Source organism: Aptenodytes forsteri, unplaced genomic scaffold (assembly GCF_000699145.1).
Source record: "Aptenodytes forsteri isolate BGI_AS27 unplaced genomic scaffold, ASM69914v1 Scaffold175, whole genome shotgun sequence".
Lineage (NCBI taxonomy): Eukaryota > Metazoa > Chordata > Aves > Sphenisciformes > Spheniscidae > Aptenodytes > Aptenodytes forsteri.
The window spans coordinates 1185853-1196163 of record NW_008794723.1 but is presented as its reverse complement, the minus strand read 5'-3'; the positions used below and the strand labels follow the sequence as shown (position 1 = coordinate 1196163).

General features: G+C 40.6%; 1 protein-coding gene across 1 annotated transcript in view; it reads right to left on the bottom strand.

Annotated features, from left to right (window-relative positions):
* Positions 1-4880: 4880 nt before the first annotated feature.
* Positions 4881-10311, bottom strand: part of LOC103894473 (WD repeat and coiled-coil-containing protein) — a 12911-nt gene continuing 7480 nt past the window's right edge. Inside the window, exons 3-4 of the mRNA XM_009273872.1 lie at positions 7765-7882; positions 4881-5504 (exon numbers count right to left, since the gene is read on the bottom strand). Coding sequence (XP_009272147.1) covers positions 5233-5504; positions 7765-7882 — 390 coding nt within the window. The 3' untranslated portion in view covers positions 4881-5232. The remainder of the gene's footprint in view (positions 5505-7764; positions 7883-10311) is intronic.

Here is a 10311-nt window from a genome sequence, read left to right as displayed (position 1 = left end):
AAAAAAAAAAAAAAAAAAAAAAAAAAGGGAGCTGCTAGGGGTAAAGGAAGCACAGCACCTGGCCCTGTTAGAAGAAATAGGATGGAGGGAAAAAAACCCTCGCTTTCCAACTTGCTCCAGTACCTCTCTGCTTTTCCTCTCCACTCGTTTCATTTCAAAAACTCACAGCTGGTAGCTGAGGATGAATGATTTTATTTGCTCCTGAAGTGTAACGCTCCCACTGGGGATAAAGCAATGGAACATGGTGGGACTTTGGCAGCAGAAGCTATACTTGATTTTTAAGGTTTCTGGCTTCAAGAAGCTTTGATTTTTTTGTGTCTTTGATGCCTCATTGTGAGAAGCCATTTACTTGGTGGTGTGTTCTTGCATTCTGCAGAATGGAAGAGCCAAGACTCTTTGGATGAGATTATTTGTCATCTACTGGTCTACGTGGTGGTTGCCACTGGGCTTTGTGGATTTGGCTTTCTTCCCTTTCCTTCCCCCTTGCTAACAAGAGAGCAATAAAAAATAAGAGGAAAAAAAAAAAGAAAAATAAGAAGTGCTGACAGTAAGTAAATAAAACAATCCAAGATGAATTTCAGAACACCTGAGAAATGGTGTTTTTTCCTGAAAACAGCAAAAGTGATTTTCAAAACTGAAAGAAAACCTCCATGCAGCTCAGTCTATTTTACCTGCAACTGCTCTGTGGCTGCTCAGTGGCCATGGGAACGGTAGGACTGGAGTCTCGTGCTACTGGGAGAAACTTCTGATAGAGGTTCCCAGCAAAGCCACCAACAAAGCTGCTCCAAGGACAGCTGACCAACGTCAAGAAGACATCATCCCTCCAGGCTTCAAATTATTGCTTAAAAACTCCCATGGCAGCTTTTCAATGCCATTAATTTAGTCTCCAACTTAATGCTCGCCAGCAGCCAGAGGACTACCGTGAGCACAGACCTCACGTAGAGGCACTAGAGCTCTGAGTGAAGATGGTTATCGGCTCCTCAGCTTCACCCAAGCGTCTGGCTGACCTCATGGGAGGCCCCGGCTCTGAGATTCCTGCTGAACTGCGGACCTTCGTTGGGAAGCTGCTTTGAAAGGGGACGATCCTCTGTTGCAGCGCTGAGCAGTGCTCAGCACTACTGCTGGATGCTTATGAATCTTATACATATTAAGAACATGACAATGCTGAAAGAAATTCCAGGTATGTCCCGCGGAGCGTATGGATAACACCTGTAAGTAGAAGATACATTAGAAGATAGAAGTAATAAGCTATTAACTACACATGACAATTAGACACATTATCTGTAATGACCATATTAATGTACAACCAGCATAGCAATGTGTACATCTGAAAATGTGCTTACGAGGAAACTCACATTAACCCAGGCTAATTCGTTTTTGTGACATTGAAACGGTAGTTTTATTGTACCTTTTTATTTTAATAAGATTTAATTGATAGAATCACATTGCAAGTTCTTTTACTGGTTGCTTTTAGACCTAAAGGGCAACAGATAAAAGAACATTCACATTATTACCTGGTTTATGAATGTTAATTCATCTCTTAAAGTTTGGGGATGTTGTAAACAGAAGTCTCAGATTTGAGATTAAAAAGATTCATTTAAGGTTTTATCTTTTTCAAAGACAATGAAAGCAGAGGCTTTCTTTGTACAGATTTGAACAAAATCCACATTCAGTCAAGAACCATCAGAAGTTTCAGTAAAAGAAAATGAAATGAAAAGTCGATACATGAAATAAGATTTTTAATAACATTTCATCAAAGAGATTTTGAAAACCGTTAGCTGTGCATTTCTGGACATAAGCCAAGGCGTAACGACACTGCCTCTCTCTTCAAGAACAAGGGAAATCCCAGCAAGTGCTTTTTACCTCCTGTGTATGAATGTCTCCATCCCCAAGCTTACGTACATCAGACACACCATTCCTCATCGTCACGGTACCAACTTGTAGCTTCTACAATTGTGGGCACAGGAGAATTGGCCAAAATGAAAACCGGGCTCAGAAAAAAAGACTTAAAACCAGGTAAATCAGGAACTTTCTTCAAATGCAACTCCCAGAACTCACGCTTTCCCACATCGGGAGCGAGCCTGAAGTTGTCCTGAAGGTAAATAACAAAGCACACAAGTAAGATAATGGCTCTAATCAGTTTTACGCTACTCTTCGCTCTTTTTCCCATGAGAGGTGTTAATTAAAATAAAGTTTAAAATCTCTGAGGTTTTGTGTATATGTGGTTTGGTTTGGGGGGGGAGGGGGGGTATGTAATCTTTTCTAAACCTTTTGATGAACCACCCGGAAGAAGTAAGCTGTTATCCCACTAAATTTATTCATAAATAATACTTGGTACACTTGTAGCATTACACCTCACATAACCTCTACAAAAGGTCATTATTAATCCATGTTACAGTTCAGCTGAAACAGAAAGAGTACTTAATGTACCAATGTTGCAAGAGAGCAACAGCCTTAGCTGCCGATTCTGCTCGCTCCTGCCCCCAGCCCCCTGCGTTAGACCGTGGTGACTTCCAACTGCTTGCACATCCCTCTCCGAAGTTTTCAGCATTGAAAAGGAAAGTCTCGTTACAATTAGTATTATACTTGATACATCGTCAGCGATTTGGGCCTTCGTTTCCCATTCAGCTTTGGCGCAGACCAGCCCATAAGTTTAGAAATGACTTCTTGGTTAAGGATAATTAAGCAATTCTCTTAATGTAAGGATTTAATTTGAGGTTCCTAGGGTTGTATTTCAAATGCAGTATTTGTCTATATGTGCATAACACACCATGAATAGCCAGCGTAATCCCTTGACCAAACTATTAACATGACACGGCAATGCCCTGTGCGTGTGTAGTTCCCGGTGCTCACCTGGGGAGCTGGAAGAGTCCTACAAATCCATCTGGTGCAAGTTTAGACTGAGCGCGCTTCTAGGGGGAGACACTGTCTTTCATCAATCTAGAAATAATACAAATCTATAGTAATTCCAAAACAAGCAGCTAATTTTTATACACTGTTTGGCTGCATAGCCAAATTATAGAAGCAGCATTTGAGGCGCGTGCAATTCAAGGCACCCTCTCGGGGTGAACAGGGTAGCGCAGGTGACAGAGGTTTCCTGCAGAGCCAAGAGCACTCAGCCCTAACCCTCTCCTTCCGTGGGTTAGTGGGATGTTGAAACCAGGAACTGGCATGAAAAAGGGCCGTCAGGCAGCTGAGAAGAAACATGGACCATCCCCAGCATCCAGCCTGCTGGATCCACGGTGATCATGGACCACCTCCCGATTAAACAGCGACAATTACTGAGGACAGATGCTTGTTATGTACAAGATGAAGCCCACAACCGCCTAATTATTTTACCTGTTTTCCTCCTCCCCTGTTCATCAAAAGCTGTTAACTTCTAGCTGCACCACACAACGCTGAGTGCTCTTTGCAGCTTTCGCTGATGTTGTATCATCTTTAATATTGTATTTTGTGGACAGATGATTTTTTGACGGTGGCTAAGTTTCCAAATAGGCAATAAAAAAAAGAGATTATATTAGCCCTGAGACGGCAGCTCCAATTCTATAATCTCATCACTTGATTCCTTCTCACGCAGTAAGTGCCACTGTGAAAGCCTGATAAACTGCTTAATGTTATCATGCTTTAATTTTATGGCTAGCAGTCTTGGATTAGCGTCTTTTCTTCAGTGCTGCAACCCATGCTACATAAACCTGTGCTGTTTTCCAGATTTCACCTTTGCATTTCCTCTCGCTTTCTCGCTGCAAAAGCCCACAGAACGTTCTCTTCTGTCAGCCTTTAAATTGGATGTTCTCAGGGTGATGGGTTATTGGCCTTCCCTTCTGCCTCCTCAGCATGAATTAGCTATGGAAATAAATTAAAACAGATGTATTGAAGGCAACGTTGCTAATATTAAAAGTATTGTTTCAAAGGTAATAGGGAAAAGTTTCAAGAAGACAAGAGATGTTTAGAAATACTAACTAGCAAATACTTAAGTTATTCAAATGTAACTAAAGAAGTCATTTTATGCCTATAACGATGCACTGGGTCTGGCTGGGATGGAGTTAGTTTTCTTCATAGCAGCCCGTGTGGTGCTTTGGGTCTGTGACCAAAACAGTGTTGGTAACACACCAGTGTTTTGGCCATCGCAGCGGTGCTTGCACAGCGACGAGGCTTTCTCTTTTTCCTGCTCTGTACCACCAGCGAGCAGGCTGGGGGTGCCCAGGGAGCTGGGAGGGGACACAGCCGGGACAGCTGACCCCAACTGACCAAAGGGATATTCCACAACATATGACATCGTGCTCAGCAATAAAAGTTGCGAGAAAGGGGAGGACGTTCAGAGTTATGGCGCTTGTTTTCCCAAGTAACCATTATACATGATGAAGCCTTGCTTTCCCGCCAGCTGCTGAACATCTGCCTGCCGATGCGACGTACTAAATAAACTCCTTATTTTGCTTCACTTGCACACACAGCTTCTCTTTTACCTATTAAACTGTTTTTATCTCAACCCATGAGTTGTTCTTGCTTTTGCCCTTCCAATTCTCTCCCCCGTCCTGCAGAGGGGAGTGAGTGAGCAGCTGGGTGGGTGCTCAGCTGCCACCTGGGCTCAACCCACCACAAAAGATGACACACGTGACAGCCACTTCCCCAAATCCACAGAGAAGCAAGCAGAGAGAGGCACAACTGGTGGGCACAGGAGGGGAAAAGGGTCTTGCTTATACACGCTATGAATATTCCACATGATCACACTTTGCCCCCAACTCCATATACCTAAACTAGCGCTTACACCCTTAGTAACACCAGCGCAAGAACACACGTGCTTCTGCAGGCACTATTTCTAAACAACAACAGTGTAATATTTCAGGCTTTGACAGAAGTGAGGAAATGGGGGACAACGCAGCGTTTTCAAGGATTTCTTTATTATGTAAGTTTACTATCATCTAAAAACACCGACATATTAAAGACCAAGATGGAAGCTTCAGCTCGGAAGCTTGTAAGAATGCGTGTTCTCAAGCACTGATACAAAGACCTGGTCTATACTGCGAGAGGCATATTTAAAAAAACACTGCTCAGTATAAAAAAAAGTTAATGTTTCCAAGGATCAAATAAATAATTTACAGTGATATGCAACAAAAAAATTATGGAAATCCAACAGAGATTTGAGACAGACTGTTGTTTAGAATTTGCAGTCCTAGACAGTAAATTGAAAAGTCTCCCATCGTAAGACAGGCATTACAAAATCACTGTCAGAAATTACATTTTACTGCTGGGCTGTTCTGAGGGACTGCTGCTCTCTAAGGTCTTGGAGGAGCAGTCTCTGAGGACTTCCAAAGAACTCGTGATATCCAGACTTTCAGAAGAAGCGGGTCTACACCCTTCTGTAGAACTGATGATGTCCAGAGTTTTGGAAGAACGGGCGCTGTAGCCTTTCGTACTGGCATCTCTTACGACTATCTCCTGCGTGGATGTAAACATTAACGGAACAAAGCCCTCGCTGTCCGCTGTGAGGACGATCCAAGATGAACCTGTGAAGACAGTAAACCTCTGTTTATAAGTTTTCCTGTAATTAGGTATGCTTAAGGTATAAAACACATTTCTTCTAAAATTAAAGTTAAATGCTTCTGTATGTTTACAGTTTTTCTAGCAAAAAAAAAAAAAAGTCGTCTGGGGAGATACAGGTTGTATAATCTCAAAAATAAAGGACAGTTAACAACTATGCGAAGCAGCTTTCTGACCAATTTTGCCACTAGGGGACAAGAGTATAATAAATGCACGTTTCAAATGCAGAGGAGGAATGAAATTCTGAACAGAATTCATAAGCATCCAGACTTGTTTTTGTTAGATATTCATAAGCTACTTCGCAGTGCTTAAGCTGTGCAGATACTGTAGAAATTTATTAAATTAAATGACAAATTAATATCGTAAAAACAATTTAGAAACTGCTTCTATTATGTAATTTCAATAGAATTAATTCCAATAAATACAAGGAAGAAATACTGTATTATACTGTACAAACCCCATGTCTCTGGTCCATTTGCTATTTGACTTCACATCATCATTAGCATTTTTACAATTTGAAATCGTTTACTGAATCCGAAACACCAACTTCTGCCAATGCATACAAACCAGGAAATTTTCCTACTTGTATCCGTTAAGTTGAAGAAGAAATAAAACAGAGCTCGTGTGGGGTGAGGGAATTCAGAGAAACATTTCCAGCTGTTTGTAAATTTACATTATGTAACTTCATGTCACAAGTAAGGGCACAAGAAGATTGTCGCTTAAAAGCACGCAACCCTTTAATCTTTTGGCTTAATCTCTCATTTGGACCAAACTTTAAAATCAATGCGACTCAGGAATTTGAAAATACCATTCCTACTTTGCCCACTTATCTAGTAATATTTGTAAAATTAATAAAGAAACCTACTGTAACACCGCTTTCAAGATTTATCTAGTAAGGCTAGTCATATGCATGATGATTACTCATTCCTGGGCAACCAGTTCTGTTAAGTTTACGTTTTTGAGCTAAAAATGAGAAGTCAAAACTAATGCAGGTTCCTGGGCAACCAGTTCTGTTAAGTTTACATTTTTGAGCTAAAAATGAGAAATCGAAACTTTTAATGGGGACAGGTTTCCTGCCAGAAAGAGTTGTTCAAGTCTTACAGCTTAAAATAAAATTCCAGTCTGAAAAATTAAGAGATCGATACCTACAAAACTGCCTACTGTTATCACAGGGTATATCACACGTTTCTGGGTTGTGCCACAGCATTATTAAAATAGTCACTGTGTTTCAATGAATCACACGTTTCTGGGTTGTGCCACAGCATTAAAATAGTCACTGTGTTTCAATGAACGTAACTGATCCTGCAACAGGAAAACTACTAAACTAATGTAAGACAGTGGCAAGAACCTTTTCAAGATTCAATTGCTAGCGAATTACCTGACTACAGTTTTATCTAGGTATTGGAATACTAAATATATTCCAACAACCACTTGAAGAAAAATAAAACTTGCACAATGGTAAGACCAGCAGCCTTAAGGCTTTGGGATAGTTGCTCAGTAATCTGCAAGGAGGCAGAGAGCAGACACAGTAGGCAAGTAGCTGGAATATAGTACAGAGAATATCTGTAGTAGTGAGAGATCATAACCCAAAAGTATGTTTTCTACCTCCGCCAGAAGTAAGACGCTTAGAATTGACATGTACACAGGCACACAGGATGAACGGATTACAACAGAGAAGACCACAGCAATAAGAAAGGTAGTTTTCCTCACAGCAAAACTGGAAGTGACATGCACTGCTACAGTGCATTTGTAAATGCAAAAATCTGTCAATTTTAATTTACAGAGCTACTTTTGTGTTTACAAAAAACTATGGGATTTCTTAAAGGAGACCAGATACTGGAGCTACAGATTAAAATACAGAAAACTGCATTCCAAAACCACCAATCAACTCTAACCTCCTCATTACTCAGACTTCTCTATTTAGAATAGCTGAAAACATAAATAAAATACTGGGTGACAGTAATTTTCCTGTACAGCTAGCTACTTGATAAGGGGGTACCAATACATAAAAGTTTGCTCATTTTTTTTAATAGTGTAAAGGTTCTTCTCAGTAAAAGCCCAGAGAAGAATCTTTATGTTATAAAAGAAATGAGCAAACCTTTATTAATAATCTTTCATTATTTATTCCTTGGGTTTTTTCCAGATGGGATTATGCATATTGCTTCTGCTCACTGAGAACGTTGCATGTGTTTGAAGTGTTTGTATTCTTGGATAAATACAACATACCATGTTGCATTTCTACAAGAGAGAGACTGAATATCTGCTGGACTATATTTAGACGGAGTTTACCACCACAAAGAATAACAGCTCGTCTTTCATCTGAATCACTTCTGGAAAGCTGCTTCTGTAAATTCAAGAAAGAATTGTTAGATACTGTGATGTATATTTCAGCAGAGATGTCAAAATGGCATTAACCAAAACAGGATCACAGACTTCATCATTTACAGAAAGCCAGATGCTACATACATTCATTCAGACCCGTTTGCAAGATTTATAAAGTCTCAGCTCTCAAAAAGATGACCCGTGAGTGATAGCAACTGTGCTAATTCAGCATGTGTCAGAACAACAGGAGAGGAAAGCATACACTACTGCTGAAGAAACTATGAGCTTCATCCACAGCACAATCCTGACTCTCATCCTACCACCTGTGAGGGACATTTTCCTGGGGAGTCTGTAAAGCTGTGGGTTTTCCATCCTCCCCCGTCCTGATCCACAACTTAAGAAGAGGCGAGAACTCCTGCCCGTGAATGTTTGGGGCGAGGAACAGACTAACAGATCAGAAGGGCTTGTTTGTCTCACCTCTGACCATTGCTGCCCCAAGCCTTAAAATCCAAAAAGCACCTTCAAAAAATATCCCCCATGGGGCAGAGTGAAGCATTTTTAAAATCTGCAAAAGATCAGCCATTACCAAAACTGCAAACTCTGTCTTTGCCTAGGATAAAATTCACACAAGGATGTCACTTCCCAGGGAAGCCTTGATAACATCTCTGGGTCATGACAAAAACACGATAAAGTAAACTCTGACTCCTTCTCCACGCTGAGGACGGACCCATCCATCTGCAAGGATGGTCGAGGGGAGGTTGGAGATGCACACATGTTCTTTGCCCCCTGCACTGATAAACTCTGCCCTCTCAAAGGCACTACTTGTTTGGGACATTTTGGGTTTCCTCAACATTTTGTAAAATACCGCTAATAACTTGGGCAGTAGAGAAACAATCAGGGCTCAGCACACGAGGTGAGGATCCCTGTTTGCCTGTTAACAATTTCTGAATCAAATACACTCTGACTAAAGTTAAAACACAGTATTTTCTGCCAGACTTTCCAATGTCACTTGCAATTCAAAAGTCAAATGCTTTTCTTGCATGAAATCATCAGTGATCAAAATATGGAGGTAAAATTCTAGCATTACTTTAATTTGCGAAGCACCCCCACGCAAGTGGAGCTAATCTAGCTCTTGGAACACCAAGACAAGCTGACATGTAACGACTAAAGTTAAAACACAGTATTTTCTGCCAGACTTTCCAATGTCACTTGCAATTCAAAAGTCAAATGCTTTTCTTGCATGAAATCATCAGTGATCAAAATATGGAGGTAAAATTGTAGCATTACTTTAATTTGCGAAGCACCCCCACTCAAGTGGAGCTAATCTAGCTCTTGGAACACGAAGACAAGCTGACATGTAACTCAGTTTCAAACTATATGTAAAAAGAGCTGAATATAAAAACGCAACAAAAATTTGTGCTACCTCAAATTAAAGTAGGCTTCTAAACAAACACCTCAGATAAACCTCAGCCTTGCTGAGGGAAACCTTCACTTTTCAGAGTAATGCCCCCTATATATTTGAGAGAGCTAGAAAAATTAGAGTTATTACAATTATTAAATGTTTACAATGGAAAACAGTGAAGAGAGTGAGGGAATATGATCTAGGACCTAAGAGTGTTACAAAATGCTACAAAAGTTGAGAACAATAGTTTTTTGCAATAATAAAGCTGAAAAATTAAGAGCTTATTGAAAGGAAAACAGCAGTTTAAATGACTTTGAATACTGACTATGGTTCATTAATCTGAATTCTAGAAGTGACCTAGTAGATTTGTGCCATGTTTTGATAATCGGGTAACTTACGCTTTCTAGCATGAGATTTGGAAGTGCCTTCTTTCAGCCAAGGCAAGCGTCTTTCACAGGAAATTTGATTTTAAATCCATTTTTAAGCTATGTTAATGGAATTATCTGTTTTGTCGCAAAGGGTCTGTCTCCTTCTCAGATGGTACTCTCAATACCAATTAGCAACATCTCAGTTTCAGAGCCAAAGCATTTTTTTTGTTGTTGTTTCAGTCTCCATTATTTTAGTTGTCCTCACAGGAGGACGGGAGATTGATACCGATGCCCACACATGGAAATTTTCACTTGTCTAAATTTCTAAACAGAAAGCTTCAGAAGTTGCCTAAGAAAAACATTACCTCCCTAGAACTTCATACAAGTCTTGAATTCTGCAGCTGAACTGTCACGCGTGGGTTCTCTGGAGTCCCAGCAGCCTCTGTGCAGAAGGAGAAGGTACGCCTGCCTGGGTCAGAGCCAACGAGCTCAGCCCAGCGCGAGGCGGGGACAGGGAGCTGCACATTCCCGAATCTTACATTGCTTTAAAAACACCGAATGCCTGCAGAGTAATGGGACTTGCAACATCAGTCCCACCTACAGGAACAGGATGGTAATCTAATCCTATTGACCATTACATGATAACGGTCTTCTTTTTTTTTTCTCCCAGAAATGCTCCGG